Here is a 20,679-nt window from a genome sequence, read left to right as displayed (position 1 = left end):
GAGCGGCTGCTGCCTCGGAGACCATATCATTTAGGGGGGATGATGGGGACATGTTGGGGCCCCTCTTGGCACTGGGGCCCTGGGGCAAATGCCCCCTTTGCCCATATGGAAGCACCGGCCCTGGGCAGCCTATTGGGCCAATCAAACAGCTGGGATAATGTCCTTTAAAGAGACTCTGTAACATTAAAAAGATCCCCTGGGGGGTACTCACCTCGGGTGGGGGAAGCCTCCGGACAGCCGGCGACTGTGCCGACTGTCAGTTCAATATTTACCTTTGCTGGCTCCAGCGGGGGCGCTGTGGCGGCTTTCCGTTCCGAACTACACGGAAATACCCGATCTCATTCGGGTCCGCTGTACTGCGCAGGCGCAGGAAACTTGCGCCTGCGCAGTAGAGCAGATCCGACGGCGATCGGGTATTTCCGTGTAGTTCGGAGCCGACAGCCGTCAGAGCGCCTGCGCAGAAGCCAGGAAGGTAAATATTGACGTCACCGCTGCACGGACTCCACGGAGGGCTGCAGCGAGACCCCTGACGGATGGAGGACGGCGTGAGAAGCCTCATTAGGATCCGGAGGCTTCCCCCACCCGAGGTGAGTACCCCCAGGGGATCTTTTCATGTTACAGATCCTCTTTAACCAGTTCAGCCGTCAGTGTATTTTCACCTTATGCATCTGAGCAATTTTCACATTTCAGCGCTCCTCCCATTCATTCGCCAATAACTTTATCCCTACCTATCACAACGAAATGATCTATATCTTGTTTTTTCCCCACCAATTAGGCTTTCTTTGGGTGGTACATTATGCTAAGGATTATTTTTTTCGAAATGCATTTTAATGGGAATATTAAGAAAAAAATTGGAAAAAAAATAATTATTTCTCCGTTTTTGGCAATTATAGTTTTAAAATAATATATGATACCATAATTAAAACCCAAATATTTTATTTGCTCATTTGTCCCGGTTATTACACTGTTTAAATTATGTCCCTATCACAATGTATGGCGCCAATATTTTATTTGTAGAGAAAGGTACATTTTTCAGTTTTGCGTCCATCATTATTTACAAGCCCATAATTTAAAAAACAATAGTAATATACCCTCTTGACATACATATTAAAAAAGTTCAGTCCCTAAAGTAACTATTTATGGTTGGTTTGTTTTTTTAAATTGTATTTTTTTTATGCAAAAGTTTTATGTGGGTATTTATGGGAGAGTGTGGGAGGTAAGGGGTTAATTATAGATTATGTGTAGATCTCCTTATTAAAATAATTGGGTGTAGGTGTAATTTTACTATTTGGCCACAAAATGTCCTCAATCATTAGCTTACTGTGCATGCTTTTAGTAAGCAAAACCGGAAGCAATGAGTGTAAGGGTAATTTCAGTGTTTACAAATGACCGTAGGCATCACATTGCTGCTGCGATCCTTGACACGGGGGCCTAAAACAATGAATGGGAACTGTGTTCCCATTCATTGATTTCTGGGCTAACGTGTGGCGGTAATAACAAGCACAGGATCGCATGCACGGGCAAACAGGAGAGCGCAAAGCAGCGATTTCAACAAAGTACGTATATTTACTCCCCTGAGGCTTAGATTTTAGGGGAGTAGATATACTGTACTAAAACCATTAAGTGGTTAAAGTGATTTGACTCGCAGGCGCTCAGGGCAGGACGTGTGGAGCTCTCGTTTGCCAATTAGCAGGCATGCTAACTCTGTTAAGGCACTCTGATAAGACATGTTAACTCTGATAAGGCACACTAAACTTGCAGTAAGGGGAGCTATAGTGATAGTGAATCAACCTCATTGTGTGTCCGAAAGATGTCAATGACCTGACTGTGTGTTTCTACTTGATTCAATAACGGCGTTTTTGCAATTCTGGAAAGGCAATGGCCTCAATTCACTAAGCTTTATCAAACACTTTATCAAACGTTTGATAATTTACCTCATGGGTAAAATCTAGTTTTGAATTCACTAAGGTGTTATAGATTTATTGAACATTTTATCAATAAAACATTCAATAAATATATAACACCTTCTTGAATTCAAAATTAGATTTTACTCATGAGGTAAATTATCAAACGTTCAATAAAGTGTTCGATAAAGCTTAGTGAATTGAGGCCATTGTTTTGAAATCACTTTTTTCTTCAGTTCTTTGGGTCTGAGTCTCCTGGTCTCCGCACTGCCCTAGCTTCAACGGTTGAGGGGATTTCACCTCTATGGAGTATATAAGTTATTGGACATATTTTGCCTTATTGATTTACTCTGTTTGGACAAGACAGACAACTGTTTGGCTTGCATTCAGCAGTAAGTGTCATTGGCAATCCCAGTCCTTTGTCCTGCTAACGCTACAAACTATGAAAGTACACTAAGGTAGTCATACGCCATTTTTACTGTATGATTTTGTTCAGTTTTACCACTTTTTGTAGAATCAGGGCTTTTGGGAACATTGTTGAAGCATATTCAATTTGTTGTCTAAGAAAGAGATCATAAATAAGGAGGTTGACTGTATCAGTGCCTCATCATTTTTTTGAGAGAACATTGATCCGGGAAAGGATAATCTTTAGGAGATTGAATAGGCTGGAGTGCAAGGGCCATAGATGAGAGCAGCACAAGACCTAGGCTCCAGAGTTTTGTACTGCAGTAAGCAGTACAAAGCTTATGGCTACAACAGGGAGAGGGATATTAGATTGAATCTTTGCTTAGCTATAACCTAATATCTACCATGTACTGTGGCAAGGTGGTAAATGATCACTATCAAGTAAATATTGTTAATTTACAACATAGGTATAATGTATACCCAGCATTATAGCTCCTGTCCATAAGCTCTTGTTCTGTTTATGTATTCCAGACTCTAATTCCCCAGCAACAGTAAAATCCATACTAAGGTCATAATGTTGAAATATGAAAGCTCAAGGGCTGGTAGAGCAGAGTTGTAATTAGTAATAAGTCAGCGTCCATGTATTGTTAAAGGGACTCCGAGCAGTGCAAAAACGATGGAAAGATGGATATCATTTTAAAGCTCTCTTTCTCCTCTTTCCAATGATATATAAACTGCCGCCCTACGCCTTTTAGTTTTCGATATTTTCGTGATTGAAATTGCCGCGGCCGCTATTTCGATCACGAAAATAGAGAGAACTAAAAAGCGTAGGGCGACAATTTAGGGGTCATCAGAAAGAGGAGAGCTTTAAAATGATATCCATCTTTCCATAGTTACATTGTATTACACAGGGCGACTTTTTCTCAAAGTCAGCAGCTCCATTCAGCAGAAAAAGTCGCCCTGTGTAATACAATGTAACTATGGAAAGATGGATATCATTTTAAAGCTCTCTTTCTCCTCTTTCTGATGACCCCTAAATCGCCGCCCTACACCTTTTAGTTTTCTCTATTTTCGCGATCGAAATTTCGGCCGTGGCAATTTCAATCGCGAAAATAGCGAAAACTAAAAGGCGTAGGGCGGCGGTTTATATATCATTGGAAAGAGGAGAAAGAGAGCTTTAAAATGATATGCATCTTTCCATAGTTTCTGCACTGCTCGGAGTCCCTTTAATATCAGAGCAAATCATTGGAGATGCATATTGACTGCTGAAGCTGTATGTAAGTAGATAATCTCTGCTGTGATTTCATACTACTATATAGGAGTATAACTGGTAAAGTGCTACTTATGACTTACTGATCAGGGGGTACTTCAGTGAAGAATGACATTTCTTCTGTAAGCTGATGAGGGTAATGTAAATGATTCTACCTTGAGGATTTTCACACTAAAATACCACAAGCAAGAAAATAATTTTGTGTTGATAAACTTGCATTAGAAAAGGATGCTCAGATGAAAACTCAAATCTTTAATGATCATAGATGTTAGACCAGAAAATCATAAAGAAGCAGCCAGCCAGACAGTGCTGGCAGACGTAGTTGTTTGGCAGTTGTTCAGATGGGCATGAGTGACACCACAAATTGAAGCATGATCTGGAGTAGACAACCACATTCCAGTACAAAGTTCACAACAACAGCCAGGCCACCGGTACAGTATGTGAAAATAACAATAGCACAAACCTTTTAGAATCTCTACTGGCATATCTAGATACATTATAAGAAGCGGAATGGTATTGCTGGTAATCTGTGACACTTGCTACAATTATTATATGCTGCTCAACACATGGGCTCATATGCAAGTTGATTTTTCTCCTAGGAGATCATTTTTCATCTTGTATTTAAAATCGTTTTTTTTTTTTTTTTTTTTAGCACTTTGCATTTGAATAAGTACCCAAAGCAGGTGAAAAAAATACACTGTATCGAGGCCTGGGGCACATTTTCAGTTAATATTGGCCAATCACTGACCAATTTTAACACCTCCATGTAACACGAAGGTAACCAGATTTTGAATACTATGAGCAGATTGCGTAGGTAAACTCTAATACTACATGGAGGTGATACAATTGGTCAGTGATTGGCTAATCATAGTTGAAAATGTGTACCATGCTTAAAGGGATACTGTAGGGGGGTCGGGGGAAAATGAGCTGAACTTACCCGGGGCTTCTAATGGTCCCACGCAGACATCCTGTGTTGGCGCAGCCACTCCCCAATGCTCCGGCTCCGCCTCCGGTTCACATCTGGAATTTCTGACTTTAAAGTCAGAAAACCACTGCGCCTGCGTTGCCGTGTCCTCGCTCCCGCTGATGTCACCAGAAGTGTACTGCGCAGACACAGACCATACTGGGCTTGCGCTGTGCGCTCTTGATGACATCAGCGGGATCGAGGACACGGCAATGCAGGCGCAGTAGTTTTCTGACTTTAAAGTCAGAAATTCCAGAAGTGAACCGGAGGCGGGGCCGGAGCATCGTTGAGCGGCTGCGCGGGCACAGAATGTCTGCGGGGGACCATTAGAAGCCCCGGGTAAGTTCAGCTCATTTTCCCCCGACCCCCTACAGTATCCCTTTAAGGAATGAAAGTTACAAACTCTTACCAGGATTTTATTGTGGTCTAGGTCCATACTGGTCATGAATTTCAAAGAGGACAGGAAGTAGAGAGTTATAAGAGAAACTTTTCTGAGATGAAGAAGGCTTAAAGGGGAACTGAAATAAGAGGTATACGGAGGCTGCCATATTTATTTCCTTTTAATCAATACCAGTTGCCTGGCAGCCCTGCTGGTCTATTTCTTTGCAGTAGTATCTGAATAACATCAGAAACAAGCATGCAGCTAGTCGTGTCAGATCTGACTTTAAAGTCTGAAACACCTGATCTGCTGCATGCTTGTTCTGGGTCTATGGCTAATAGTATTAGATAAATCACAAAGAATTCCCTCAACAGGGGATAAAACTTCACGTTTATTATTTACATTTAAAATAATTTAAGTTACTATCAAATAAGTTACTTCAAGGAAGTTGATAAAGTAGTTTTAGGTACATGTGGAATGAATCTCACAACCACTTCAACTTCAAAATAGGCAATAACAACTATTTACACAGACCCCCCACCATAACTAAACAACCCGACATGTTTCACATAGGCCTATACGCTATGTTACTTATTATAATGTGTTGATTTTAATGACTTTGTAATACACCCTAACACTATATGCACTCTACGCACTGCACTTTTTCCCTTGATAAAGCTTCCATCAGGAAGTGAAACATGTTGGGTTGTTTAGTTATGGTGGGGGGTCTGTGTAAATAGTTGTTATTGCCTATTTTGAAGTTGAAGTGGTTGTGAGATTCATTCCACATGTACCTAAAACTACTTTATCAACTTCCTTGAAGTAACTAATTTGACAGTAACTTAAATTATTTTAAATGTAAATAATAAACGTGAAGTTTTGTCCCCTGTTGAGGAAATTCTTTGTGCTTTATCTGAGCAATCAGGATCTGTGTTTAATAATAGTATTAGAGGCAGAGGATCAGCAGGGCTGCCAGGCAACTGGTATTGCCTAAAAGGAAATAAACATGGCAGCCTCCATATACCTCTCTCTTCAGTTCCCCTTTAATACCATTATCAGGCTGTTACTGCTATCTGTGTTGCTGCTGTGGATGTTTCACTTTCTGTCTGGTTCATCAGTGTCCCAAAAAGACCACAAGTGTGAGGAAATCTGCTCCAAGGGGAAACTGATAACTGTTCCTGACGTTATCAATAACGACTGAAGCTTTTTGCAGAGTTTATTTTAGTTTAAAAACAGCACCATGACCGTTGTATAAAATCATATTTTATTTGACACCTGTAAATCACATAACTGGAACTAATTCATAATGATAACCCTACTAAATCATATACATAAGATTGCTTTAGATTTATTTTAACCACGCAGTTATTATTTTTTTATATCGTGTCTATGCTGTGGCACTGTTCAAATTATAATTTTACAAACGGGTTAAATGTATGAAGGAGGGGAAAACTGATAAAACACAGCTGTATAGCGCAGTTTGTACTAAGTAAACAGAAATTGTACGGCTAAGAAATACAGTGATGGTAAGATACAGAACCGTCATAGACCTTCAGTCTAAAGGCACTTGCACCAGATTTAGCTATGTGCACTCCTTATGCTGGATACACACCATGAGTTTCCGCGTCGAATGCGTCCGTCGATACGCGTCGATTCGATTATTTGCGAGCATTTCCGAACGAATTTAGATGATTTTTAGGTCGATTACCATGTAATGTATGGCAAATTGACCTAACGATCCATCGAAGCTTGAAATGGACATGTCGGAAATAATCGAATCGCCGCGTATCGACAGACGCATCTAATGTGGAAACGCATGGTGTGTATCCAGCATTAGATTAAACTTAGCTGAGGTGGCTGATAAAGAATCTTATGTGTGTACAGCAGTCCACTGACAGTGCCTAAAGATATGGGATGTCCACCTCCCTTTCGAACCAGTTTTCATCTCTGTCCAAAATGTGAACTTCACAATCCAGATCGGTGCTCTCTATGTTGAGCACGTATGTGGTACAAGTAAAGAATCATCTTTCTCTTCTGCAGTGTCTGTTTACTCGGGAACCGTACCCTTTCCAGGCTGCAGTTTACGACATGCGCCAAGACAGTGGAAACAGACAACACGACTTCAGTGTCTGACTTGTGGAACTTATTCTGTATACCTCATGGATTTTTAAATGCTACATGTGATGAATACTTCCAACACAATAATGTAACCGAAATACAAGGAATTCCAGGCCTCAGCAGTGGTATCATAGCTGGTAATTGGCATTGTTTTTATTTTGTCCTTTGTGGTTTTGATCTTCACAATACAGTATTGTTCATCATATCTTCATATGTTTTTCAGAAAACCTGTGGAGCAGTTACCTTCAGAAAGGAGAAATAATAGAAAAGGCTTCTTTAGAGGCATCTGAAGCCGTGGGATCGCCCTCCCAGAATTATGTGCTAACAGATATCACAACTTCTTTTACTCTCCTTGTTGGAATCTTTTTCCCATCTGTAACAGGTATTGTTTGAATCTCTGGTATATGCGTAACACTGAACATTCCTTAAATGGAAGCAATGCTATAAATCATTAACTTACCTCCCGAGTCCCAACACAAGTAAAAGGTACACTTAAAGCAGACTAGACATGATTGTTAGTTCTCCAAATGATTTGCTAAGTGCCTCATTATCCAGAGCTCATGGTGAAGTTTGTTATTGCCGACTTCTTAAAATGCTACTTGCCTATTATTTGCCTTTCTGAATTAAACTATAGCCTGGAGAAGACCTGAATCTGAGTAGAATAAGTGGCAGTTTTATAATAGACACTGTGGGCTCTTGTGGAAGCCTGCTTTTCAGATCCTGCTCCACATACTGTCCTTGCTATATGCTGCTGTCTTTTCAAACAGATTCAGTCTATGTCTCCCCCCTTCCAGTCTGACTAGTGGAGTGATGCAATCTCATCAACAGCACCACCCGAAGAAACTGAAACTCAGTCCTGTAGTCTGTTTATTCTGGTCTGCCTGTGACCAACATTTTCAAGGAGTTCTAGCTGCAGAAGCTTTATTTCACACAAAAAGGTAGCATAGGAGCTCACTACATATTAAACTTTTAGAAGATGCATTCAGATCTGTAACTGAAAATGGGTTTTATGAATATCTTTTCCTCCCTGCAGTTACTAAACACTACAGATGAGCACTATCACCCTGAAGGACCAATATGATGACAAAAATGTATGTGTGCAAATGCTTATATGATATACTTTTGTCCCATTGTACACTGCAAATCACCTTTTTTTCCTGTTTAGCTGCCACTTACCAATACATATTATTCTGACAGTGCTGAATAACTTGCTGGCAAGCTTTTGACTAGTCCATCTCCTCATGTGGTATTCCTAAAGTTTCCTTTTTTCTTTCCTAAATAACTCCCTGGCAAGGACCCATACAAAGATGCCACGTGTGAAAATTATTCTGGCACACCACTGCTATTTAGGGAGAACTTTGATAGAATAAAGAAAACCTTGATAATACCCTATGGGGATATGTACTAATTCAAAACCTGTTGGTAAGAGGTCAGAGCTGTAAGAATAATGAAACATATAGCAAGTGTCAACTACAGTATATTACATTTTATTCTCATATTGGTCCTGCAATATAGACGTTTATAAATGTCCAATTTCTGCACCACCTTGTGCACCAACCAACCAACCACCAAATAAGATTTTTTTTTTATTTAAGTTCACATTCACACACAATTGTTTTCTTCAGCGCATGACAGGAAGTGGTTAAGCCCCCCCTTTTTTTTTAATAACTTGAAAAATAAAGCCACTGCTGCTAACTGATCTTAGGGATATTCTACTGTATCGTGTAATTTTGTACTAAGTTTGCATTTTCCTCTCTAACAGGAATTATGGCTGGGTCAAATCGCTCTGGAGACCTCAAGGATGCTCAGAAATCAATCCCAATTGGCACAATCCTTGCCATCCTCACCACTTCCCTAGTCTGTATCCTGTTTTGTCACAGAGCAGTAGCTTCATACGTTGACTCTCTAATCATTATGTACAAGAACCAACAAATAACCTGTAGCTAGATTGCAGGGAAAAAATGTCTGGAACCATTTGGAGGCGAATCACTTTCTATATACCCAGAGTTACAGATTGCCCAGCAAGCTCATGGTGAAGCAGAACTCCTAGGAGTGTGTAAGGGGCTAAAAAGGACCAAAAAGCCCTTTTACTAAAAACCGCTATGCAAAACAGAAATATTCCTTCTTAAAACAGAAGGTAATTGCGATTATTCAGGTTGGAGTAAGCAAACGAGGTCTCGCGCAATGCATCACTAATGAATATGCAAACTGTCCCTTTGGTGTCCCTGAAAGCCAGAACAAACCTCCAGAACTGCTGGAATGGAATGATGTGTCAGTTAATATTACAGAGACAAACTAATCCAACGCATACAGACTATTTCGAACTGGTTGATCCTCATCAGTGCATGGCATGGATTCATGTGGCTCTAGGAGGTAGGACTTGAAATACAGAGAGTTACAGATTGCACAGCAAGTTCATGGTGAACCAGAACTCCTAGGAGTTTGTCTTAGTTGGCTTTCAAGGACAGAAAAAGGATGATTTGCACATTCAGCAGTGATGCATGTGGGAGACCTCAGATGCTTACTCTAACCTGAATAATCTAAAAAAAATTTAAGAAGCCAAAATTCTGTTTTGCAGTGTTTTTAGTAAGAGGACTTTTTGGTCCTTTTTAGCCCCTCAGTTTCCTGGTCTTCAGTGGTCCTCCCTCTCCTATACAGTTCCCTGATCTTAGTGGTCCTCCCTCTCCTATACAGTTCCCGGGTGTTTAATGCCCCCCCCAATCCCCTACACAGTTCCATAAGTTCTAGTGTCCTCCTACATATGTCTTCTCTGGTGATCTAGGGCTTCACCTCCAATATAGCTTCCCTGGTGGTCTAGATTGGGCAACATAATGCAAAGTGGAGAAACCACTTGGGGGCCAAATTTGTTGGCTCTGCGGGACATGACATGTATGTATACTAGGGCTAGAGAATAGTTAGAGAATAGACATTATTCTTTCCTATTTATTTGACTCTGGCAGTTTTTGTCACCTGACTCACAGGTTTTGAATTTGGCTTCTAGATTTAGTATACATTTGTTTTCTGGTCCTTTAGCAAATACATCAATCCTGATTGTGTTATTCAAATACAGTATGTTTTACCTGATAAAATTACTGCACACATTTTGTGTTTTGTACATACTACCGTAAAGGTGGCCATACACTGGTCGATTTGCCATCAGATTCGACCAACAGATAGATCCCTCTCTGATCGAATCTGATCAGAGAGGGATCGCATGGCCACCTTTACTGCAAACAGATTGTGAATCGAATGCAGCCTGAAACCGATCACAATCTGTGGAGCTGCCGCTGCAACCGCCCCCCCCCATACATTACCTGATCCGGCTGGCGCGAGTCCCTCTCTGCTGTCTTCTCCGCTCCGGCTGCTGAACTTCCTGTCCAGGGGAAGTTTAAACAGTATAGGGCGCTCTACTGTTTAAACTTCCTGCCGGGACAGGAAGTTCTGTGTAGCTCTGAAGCCCGAAGCGGAGAAGAGGACCAGAGGACTCGCGCCAGCTGGAGCAGGTAATGTATTACCGCTGTATTGCGTCGGTCGTCGGGCATTCGAACGACGCACTCCCGACCCGCCGGCAACCGAGAAAAATCTTCCGCACGGATGAGTCGACAGGAATCAACGGGAACGATCGATTTCGGACGGAAATCGTTCATTCTGTCAGCGGTGTGCGCGGCGATTTCACAGCCGTTTCGATCACTGTGATCGAAACGGCTGTATATCGGCGGGAAAATTGTTAGGTGTATGGGCCCCTTAAGTACCATTCTGATTTGCAGCTTTTTGCATTGTCATGTGAGATGTTTGTCAACCTGTTTTCTGAAGCCATTAGTTGTTCACAGTCTGTTGGGTGAAGTCTCAAAACTGAGACAAAGCTTGTTTATATAGCTGTCTGTAGTTTAACAGGAAGCAGATGGTGTGACTGATAAACTCATATCAAGTGTTCTGACAGTTCAGCAGACATCTAAAATTTTTGGGATTTCATGAATACCATGGCTGTCCAGGCTTAAGTAATGCGCTAAAATGTGGAATTTGCACACTGTCCATGTTGGTCAGTGTTTTGATGTGCAACAATTTGGCTCTGTGCTTTTATCTTCCCCACATTAGTGTATGCCTTGTTGAGTTTACTGAAGGACAATGAATTGTACGTTAGAAAAACATGCACATCAGTATGACAACCAGGCCAAGTACCTAAAAGGGGCAGCAGAAGTATTACTTTTACATTTATGTAACACTGAAATATTTACAGAGAATGCAGGACACTTCACAGCTGTCCCTTGCTGTGACTAACTCTCTAATGTTCCTACCACAGCCTACGACCAGTTTTGGGGGAATGCCTATTAACCTTTGAGCGTTCTTTTGGGCTGTTGGAGGAAAGCAGAGGGCCAGTTTGTGAAAACCTATGTAAATACAGGGAGAACATATAAATCCCATGTAGATGGTATTCTAGCTGAGATTTGAGCCTGGTATTTTCCCAGTACAGGTTTGCTTTAAAAAAAATGGTATTTATTTTTGGTTGTAAGGTAGGCAATGGTAACACTTTTATTGCTGGTATTTTTGAACCGCATAATCAACAGATTGCTAATAAATTGCGAGTAAACTTTATTAATGCTCTTTAACAATACTGAAAAAAAAAATTACATTATTTGAAGTGAGCATAAGAAACACATTATAAATATTGAATGAATGAATGAAAACTGTAATGGAAATTGGAAGTGATATTTGATCTTTTTATATCACATCTAAAGTATGCATGCTAGTGCTAAGTGCCAATATCTTGTATTCATTTCCATTTGCCAGTCGATCTAGCAGCTGCCACTTTAGCTCTTACTTAAATCAGAATGATATGTGCTTGTTGCTGATCCCACAGCGTTGCAGAAATAACAAATATTCATATAAATGTGCTAGTAATTATGTAGACATATTTAACTGTTTTGACTAGGGATGTTATCTTCTATTAGTGTAGATTGCTTTGCTTACTTTGGTGATGTAGTGTTGTGATAAATTCCATAATCCACCAGTATTTTTACATGGAAAATTGTTATTGGTCTTTTTTTCTGAATCAGAGAAATTAGGAAATTTAATTATAAAAATTCAAAGTAATTTTAAGACAAGCATTTATATGCAAACTATTTTTAAAGTAGTGCTGTAGTGCCATAATTGCTGGGAGAGGGGGCAAAGGAACCATAGGTGAAGACATCCAGCTGCCGTATCCAATAAGAGCTAATAAGTGGGTGGCCTAATTTAGGGCTTCACCAATGCCAGTCTCTGTTGCCATTACCTGTGCAAACCATCAATTTTAATGGGTGGCTTATCTAGGAGAGATCCTTAACTCTTGAGATCCCAGGGTGTTGTATGGAGAACCTTATATGATTCATATGTTTGGTCACAAAGTCGGCACTTGACATGACAGTTGTGGTGAGAAGTACCTCAGAAAGGCTAGACTTCTGTGGACAGTGTAGCACTGGATTGTGTATTTATTTGAGAGAGTTCAGTTGTTTACAGTTAATTTCCTTAATTCAGTGAACTTCAGATCTCAGTAATGTTATCCTGTTTGGAGCCTGCATAGATGGAGTGGTGCTCAGAGACAAGTAAGTATTTCTTTTAGACGGAAGATAAAAGGTAGGCTTGCCAGAGGAAGCTTGCAATCTCATGCTGGCCACACACAGATATTACTTCACATTTCATCTTTTTACCTACAACTGTATGATATGATTTCTAGCACACTTTGGGGCAGATTCACTAACTGCAAGTAAAATGTACCAGCATAGACAGCGCACATACATTTTACTGGTGTTTTTGCAAGCGTGTAACAAGCATTGCACAAATAACATGGCTTGTATGATGTGCTTTATATACATAACACAGGTTGCCCTATTTACCAAAAATCTATTATGCAATTTATGTATGTTCGTATGCTGTCTGTGCACGTCAATTTTAGTGACTCTTCCACTTTGTAAAAAAGCCCTTAGCTGTGTACACACATTAGATTTTCATCACCTAAAACAATTATTTGTGATGAGGTCCTAGGTTCTCATGTGGTCCATGTACCCCTTGGGTTGGGTTTTAGAGGTATTTGAACTTGACATAGTCAGTGTTTTAATTAAAAAAATGATGAATCCTACATAAATAATCCTTTATAAATATTTTAGTGCATTTAAAAGCACAAATAAATGTTTGAAAAGCACTTATACATTAATATTGAGTACTCATAACAAGTATGCAACAAGAAGTACCTGAGATAATATTGTTCAGCAAGGGGGTACTCTGCAAATGCCTTCTTTCCTATAGGGGTACAGTGTTAAAAAAAAACCTCTTTTCTAGGTGACAGTCTACTGTGTGTAGAGTTGTCCCACAGCGTCAACGGCTACCTCTTCACCAACCCACTGAGTTAGAAAATACTTGGCCAGTTGATATTGTTTTTCCTGCAACAACTCACAGCCGAATGCCTCCTGGTTGTATCCTTCCCTCCTAACAATGTTCAGAACATTCTGCTCAGCAGCGATTATGGGTAAAATTTCACTTGGAAAAAAAATCATAAAACATAATTTCAGACAACAACCATCCACACTGTGTATGTAGTTTTATACTGCAGTTTTCTGGTCATTTTATTGATAGATAATAAACCTGTAAGGACAAAAGATGGATACATACCAAAGTAGTTGCTGAGGCTCCATAGGCTTCTCATATCCTTGTCAATCCCACCCCTGCTTGAGGGAAAAGTTGTGCACAAGCAGCTTTGTGCTACTGCCCAAGAGCAGTCTGTACTCGCCTATGCACAGTACTGCAGCATTCTTACTCAGCAGGAGTGCAACCACAACAACATATCCGACAAGCTCTTGCCGGACATGTCCAGCGGGAACTATGCTTGAGAACTGTGGGCACTCTGTCAAACCGGGATGCCTTTGGATTATCCAGAGGCTTCCTCTACTGTGGTATGTATTCTTCATTCTTTTCTTTAGTACAGGTTCACTTTAAGACATGAAGGCACAATAGATACCATAGGTAAACTAGGAGTAGAGCAGATTGTTTAGTAATAAAAGAATAAAACACAAAAATTTGGAGCCAGGACTGTGGAGTTGGTGCAAAAATCATCCTACTCTGACAGTTACATTTTTGAAACTACCGACTTTAAGTACCCAAAATTGCTACGACTTCGATTCCACATCCCTAGCAGGGCTATGGAGTGGGTACAAAAATCATCTGACTCCATCTCTGACTCCTCAGTTTATGAAACCACCAACTCTGACTCCAGGTACCCAAAAATTACTCAGACTCATCGACTGCGACTCCACAGCCCTGTTTGAAGCTTTAGGCCCGTTCACTGGTTCGTTGCAGTGTAATACAGGAAACACAATGCAACATCCTCCTGTGAACCTGGTCTTAGATGTGAAAGAAGCACAAAATATTCAGTGGTGAGTGGAATTGTGGGCTTCACCATGTGTATGCCTCATAGGGATGTCTAGCTGCAGACAAATGCTATATTCGCTCTGTGGAAATCTGTGGAAATCTCCATCCCAGCTAATCAATAATACTTTGGAAACAGATATAGGACCGTTGGAGCATCAAGAGAGAATGGTCGCATAAGATGAGAATAATCTAATGTTTGTATGCAGCTTTTGGTGGACTGAGAATGCATGAAAAATTGGCAAAGACGAATAGCAAATTGAGAGTGAGGAGATGCCTTGCTGCAAGATTCATTATAAAAAGTATTGATTATTAGTAAATGAACAGACCAGTGAATGTGACAGCAGCAAGGGTATAGACTTGAAACTTTGTGATCACAGGGACAGAGGCAATAAGTCAGTGCACCAGTAGTAAAAAAAAATATTTTATTTAAATGTCATTAAAATGACATTAAAAAGAAATAGGAAAGCAATAGCGATAAACAACACTCTTTTATTTAAACATCATTAAAATAACATTAAGTCTGTATCAAATAGAAAAGTAATGGCCATGGCCATTTCTTTGCTATTTTATTCTGACTTAATGCCCTTTTAATGATGAATAAATATAAGAAGGTTGTTTTACTACTGCTGGTGCCAGCCTCATTGGACTGCTTATACACTGGTCACCAGGTACTGTGACCTTGGGCTTGGGCACACTGAAGTCCTGTTTACATGGTGCGCCTTCATCTCTGTCCCTGTGATCTTTTGCATGAAACAATAAGAATGTGCAGATTGTGTGGCAGGTGTGTATCACATCCAAGACTTGATTCTTGTAGGTTTGGCGATGCAGTGAAGGGAACCCTTGTTGTTGGTGCCCTGTCCTGGCCCTCCCCGTGGGTCATAGTGATTGGATCTTTCTTCTCTACCTGTGGTGCCGGACTGCAGAGTCTGACGGGAGCCCCACGGTTGCTGCAAGCAATCGCTAAGGATGGTATCATCCCATTTCTGAGGGTAACTACTAATCTACTTGAATTACTGCCATAAAACAATGTCATTGCATGCATTGTAAAATGTAAAGGATGACTGTATAGCACATTTCTGAGAACAACTAAAACACTGTGATGTTTTTAAACCTCGTAATCTTTATTTTGTTTTCCCCACACAAAAACAGGTGTTTGGACATGGAAAAAGTAATGGTGAACCTACCTGGGCGCTGCTACTTACAGCTGTAATCGCTGAGCTGGGCATCCTCATTGCTTCTTTGGATCTGGTAGCACCAATCTTGTCTATGTATGTCATTGCTTCACCTATACATGAAGTAGCACACATATTATACACACACTAAGTAGAGACGTATCCTATTTTGCATATACCGCTACAGTATTCAAAATAGCCATCATTGTCTCCTCCAGACACACACGGGTTCATGTAGCTGGTGACCATAATTCTTATTAATTGTGTGTATGTTTAGCTATTCTTTTTATAGTTTGCATCAAACATTAATGTAATTGCAGGAGAAAAAAGTCCCACCAGACAAGGGATTAGAAATGTGAAAGACTCCTTTATTTAATGTGCTAAAACTTAACTGACACAATTAGGGGGTGATTTTCTAAGACTGGAAAACAGTGGTAACATTGTAAAACGGAGAGCCTGCTACAAACTTTAAATTAGGATTGGCCAATCTGACCAATTTTATCATCTCCATGTAGTACACAGGTGTCGAACTCCAGGCCTGGAGGGCTTGATCCATGCCAGTGTTTAGGATGGACTGAGAAAGAGAGGAATGTGTTCTACCTGATGAGCCACACCTTCCCTGATTCAGACCCATCAATTAATTTGAGCTATGTCAAAAATGTGTGAGGACCTCGGCCCTCGTTGGACCGGTTTGACATCCTTGAACGTAGTATGAGGGCTTACCTATTCATAATTGAAAGTGTGTACTAGGCAGGGCCGGCGCTATAATAGAGGCAAAGGGGGCATTTGGCCCAGGGCCTCAGGGTCTGTAGAGGCCCCCCCAGGCATCCTCCATTGCCCCCTGTCAAAACTTAATCTGGCCATACATACTCAAAGGGTAATGCTAGTGAAGACTGTGTGACAAAACCAAGTTTGTACCATGGCTATACTGAGAAATACTACTGTCAGGAGAAAGTACCTGCCTTTCAGTGTGATACGACAGCCCTTCCCCGGCTTCTCTTTGACCTTTCACACCTCTGTATTGGTCATGTAATTTGATAGATGGCTTCATTGGCCAACAGAGAAGCTGATCAGCTCACCTCACGTTACTCACAGTTCCATTTATATTTGTTGCAATCTCTGTGAACTTCTGATAACTTCGGCATGCAGTTCTCACCATAGGTAACCTCTATGTATGTGGTTTAGCGTCAAATGCTCAATTTATATTGTTTTTGTGTAGTTCAGAGTCACTTTAAAGTAGAACCCCAGACAAAACTGCCCCTTTTTTTATTTTTTGATAGAGGAGGAGGTGATTGGAATTACTGTCAGGTTTTTATTCCGGTTAGGTTTCCATTGCTTTCAGGGTGTTCACTAGGAAGATACCCCACATTCCCCATCCTCTTTGCCAGGAACAAGAATTACAGGTTGCCCAGCAAGGTCATGGTAAACTAGAACTCCTAGGAGTGTGTAAGGGATTGAAAGAAACCAAAAAGCCTCCATACTAAAATGCTATGTAAAGCAGAAGTTTGCCTTCTTAAAACAGAAGGTATCTGCTATAATTAAGGTTGGAGTGAGGAACATGTCCACATTAGGAACCCAGACAGGAACTAATGTTGGGTACACACAATGCGTTTTTTCGGTCGATTTTCCATCCGATCGATTTCTGATTCGATTTTCCGATCAGTTTCCGATTTGATTCAGTTACCTTTTCTTATCTACCGTATTTCTATTCACTTCTATGAGAAATCGATCAGAAAAACGATCGAAAATAAGAACGGACATGTCGGAAATTATCTATGGAACCATCTATCTAACACAAAATTGTATGGTGTGTACCTAGCATAATCCTTCCTCACCCTATTGAAAGCTACAATAAACCGTTTAGCGTGAGTTCTGCTATAAATAGTGAGGTAGGAATGTTTTCTGGGAATTCGGCTCACACAAATGATCCCAACATGGGAAAAGGTGTGCTTAGTGAAAGTGGTATCATTATTCCAAGTGGCTTGTCAGCATATTTCCAATGCTTTTGTTTGGCAGTGATAAAAACGGTATTAAACAAGAAGAAACAAGTGCAGGAATAGGGCAAGCCTATAAGCTCCTGAGCAGCAACAACCAAAGGCATAGAAACCTACTGATGTTCATAGTTTGAGTAAATATGCAAAGAACACCTATAAAAAAAAAATGTCCGGAGGGGATACAACTATTCTCTCTTTCTATATAACCAGCACACTGTTTGTCACACAAGGTCAAAAGTACAAAAATCTATTGCAGTCACTGTTGTACCAAATACCAGGAAGTACATAAACCAATGAGCAAGCCTTTCCACAGGTCTTTCTCTGCTTCTAAGTCTGGAATTTTATTTTATTTATTTTTTTACTTTTTTCATACATGTTTGTTTCACTATGGAGAACAAGAAAAATGCCCACAGCACACTACATGAAGATAAAATCCAGATTGCTTTATTGGTACATCCAACAGACAGGCTGGTAGCTACAAATAAAGCAATCTGGATTTTATCTTCATACAGTGTGCTTTCTTGTTCTATGTTGCTGCCTTGTGGAGGGATTGCTTAGCACCGCCGATATGTGAAGGGGTATGTAGCGGTCTGCCTGTTGAGTTCGTTTCACTACCATTAATTGCACTTCAGAAGCATATATAGATTTAATAGACAGTTCTTTTCTTCCCTTTGCACACCTTTGGTTTATATACTTTCTGGTACTATTACTCTGTCAGGGATATGTTCACTGATTGCACTTTGTACTAACCAGCACTAATCGCCAGAAGTACTCACAGTGGTGTGGGCCAATATCTTAGGCTGCTTGTGGGCTCTGCTGCTTAAAGACTGTGTTCCACAGTTCCTCCAAGGTTATACTTTCAATTACTGTATTTTAATATTTAATACACAGTTCATGGTATGTATATAGAGTGGGGTATAGTACTGTATTAGCTAGTCCTTTTTAAGATGGAGTGTCAAGCAACCAGAAAGCACACTCATCCGGCATCAGCCAATCCCCTTTGGTGTACAATGTTTTGCAGAAAATTACCTGATAAACTACCGTATATATATATATATATATATATATATATATATATATATATATATATATATATATATATATATATATATATATATTTATTGATAATAATACTTGAGTGGATATCAGTGGGAGTCTTTGTCAATGCAAGGTAGTAATAAAAGACTGCACCATTAAAGCACAGCAGCGAATACATTCACTTATTCAAGTGTGTGCATTATGTGAGCCAGCTTGTCCATGACTTTTATGATATGTTACAGTACACCTGACCTGAGGCAAAGCTGCCTAAGGTAAACACAGAGGTATGTGTTCTCCTCTACTCTGCCCTATTCACTCCCTTTAAAGGAATCTTAGCACCTGGATGCACCTAATTAAAAAAAATATGTATATACAGTGCTGCCCATAATTATTCATACCCCTGGCAAATTTTGACTTAAAGTTACTTTTATTCAACCAGTATGTACATTTTTGGTGGAGAAATGACATAGGTGTCTCCCGAAAGATAATAAGACGATGTACAAGTGGCATTATTGTAGATAAAAAAACAATTCTCAACTTTATTTATATTTGAGCAAAAAGTGTCCAGTCCAAAATTATTCATATCCTTCACAAACTATCAATCTGTGGGAAAATCCAAAGTTCTATACCATTCCAAATAGTCCAAGCTGTTCTAAAGCATCCTAATTACCCTGATTAATTGGGAACAGCTGTTTTAATCAACTCAACAGGTGAAAAAAACAGCAGCTCTCTGCAGTTAGTTTATGGACAATCATGGCTAAGACAAAGGAGCTCAGTGAGGACCTGCAGCTGTGCATTGTGGCTGCTCGCAAGTCAGAAAAGGGCCATTTCTAAATGTTTTCAAGTTCCAGTGGCTACAGTGCAAAGTATTATTAAAAAATACAAGATGTTCCACACTGTGAAAAATCTCAGAGGTCATGGTCGGAAGCCCAAGGATCATCACCAAGGCCATCCTAGTGAATCTGGGCTCTGCTGGTGGCAATGTCTCAAGGCAGACAATCTAACAGACACTGCACACTGCTGGGTTCCACAGATGCAGACCAAGGAGGATGCCACTTCTCCAGACAAGGCACACAAAAGCTTGCTTGGCCTTTGCAAATGCTCATCTGGACAAAGAAGAAGACTTCTGGTCTTCTGTGTTATGGTCAGATGGAACAAAAATTTAATTGTTTGGTCATAATGATGTTTGCTTCGTTTGCCGTAAAAAAAAGGAGAAGCTTTCAATTCAAAGAACACCATCCCCACTGTCAAACGTGGTGGTAACCTAATGCTTTGGGTGTTTTTTCAGCCACTGGACCAGGGAAACTAATCACAGTAAACGGCACCTTGAAAAAAGAGCATAGATAAGAGATACATAAGCATTCTTTATGACAACATCAGGCAGTCTGCAGAGAAACTTGGCCTTGGGCACCAGTGGACATTTCAGCATGACAATGACCCAAAACACAGCAAAAATGGTGAAGAAATGGTTAGCAGACAACAACTTTAACGTTTTGGAGTGGCCCAGCCAGAGTCCAGACTTGAATCCAATTGAGAATCTGTGCAGGAGCTAAAGATCAGGGTGATGGCATGAAGACTCTCTAACCTGAAATATTTGGAGCTCATTGCTGAAGATGAATGGGCAAAAATACATGTGGAGACATGCAAAAAGCTGGTCTGCAATTATAGGAAGCATTTGATTGCTGTAATAGCCAATAAAGGCTTTTATATTGATTATTGAGAAGGGTATGAATAATTTTGGACTGGACACTTTTTGCTCAAATGTAAATAAAAGCTGAGAAATGTTTTTTCCCTCCCACAATGATGCCTCTTGTACAACATCTTATCTTTTGGGAGACACCTATGTCATTTCCTGTCAAAAAATGACTTGCTGGGTGAATAGGGAGAGAGAAGATGGATGCCCTATGTAGACAGTATATATGTATATATACTGTGTACATAGGGTATCCGTCTTCTCTCTCCCTGTGCAGCAGCAGAAACACAAGTTGAAGTACCCGTGGTGATATCATGTGTCCACGGCTGCCACGATGCATGCCA

At 40.3% G+C, this 20,679-nt stretch overlaps 1 protein-coding gene across 5 annotated transcripts in view; it reads left to right on the top strand.

Annotated features, from left to right (window-relative positions):
• Window positions 1-20,679, top strand: part of SLC12A6 (solute carrier family 12 member 6) — an 88,705-nt gene that overhangs the window by 34,587 nt on the left and 33,439 nt on the right. For all 5 annotated transcript variants that reach the window (XM_068241329.1, XM_068241357.1, XM_068241338.1 and 2 more), the window contains 6 exons: window positions 6,963-7,177; window positions 7,264-7,422; window positions 8,803-8,901; window positions 12,562-12,619; window positions 15,253-15,427; window positions 15,588-15,706. In XM_068241329.1, the coding sequence (XP_068097430.1) occupies window positions 6,963-7,177; window positions 7,264-7,422; window positions 8,803-8,901; window positions 12,562-12,619; window positions 15,253-15,427; window positions 15,588-15,706 (825 nt within the window). The remainder of the gene's footprint in view (window positions 1-6,962; window positions 7,178-7,263; window positions 7,423-8,802; window positions 8,902-12,561; window positions 12,620-15,252; window positions 15,428-15,587; window positions 15,707-20,679) is intronic.

Source organism: Hyperolius riggenbachi, chromosome 1 (genome assembly GCF_040937935.1).
Source record: "Hyperolius riggenbachi isolate aHypRig1 chromosome 1, aHypRig1.pri, whole genome shotgun sequence".
NCBI lineage: Eukaryota > Metazoa > Chordata > Amphibia > Anura > Hyperoliidae > Hyperolius > Hyperolius riggenbachi.
This window is presented reverse-complemented; position numbering and strand designations above follow the sequence as displayed.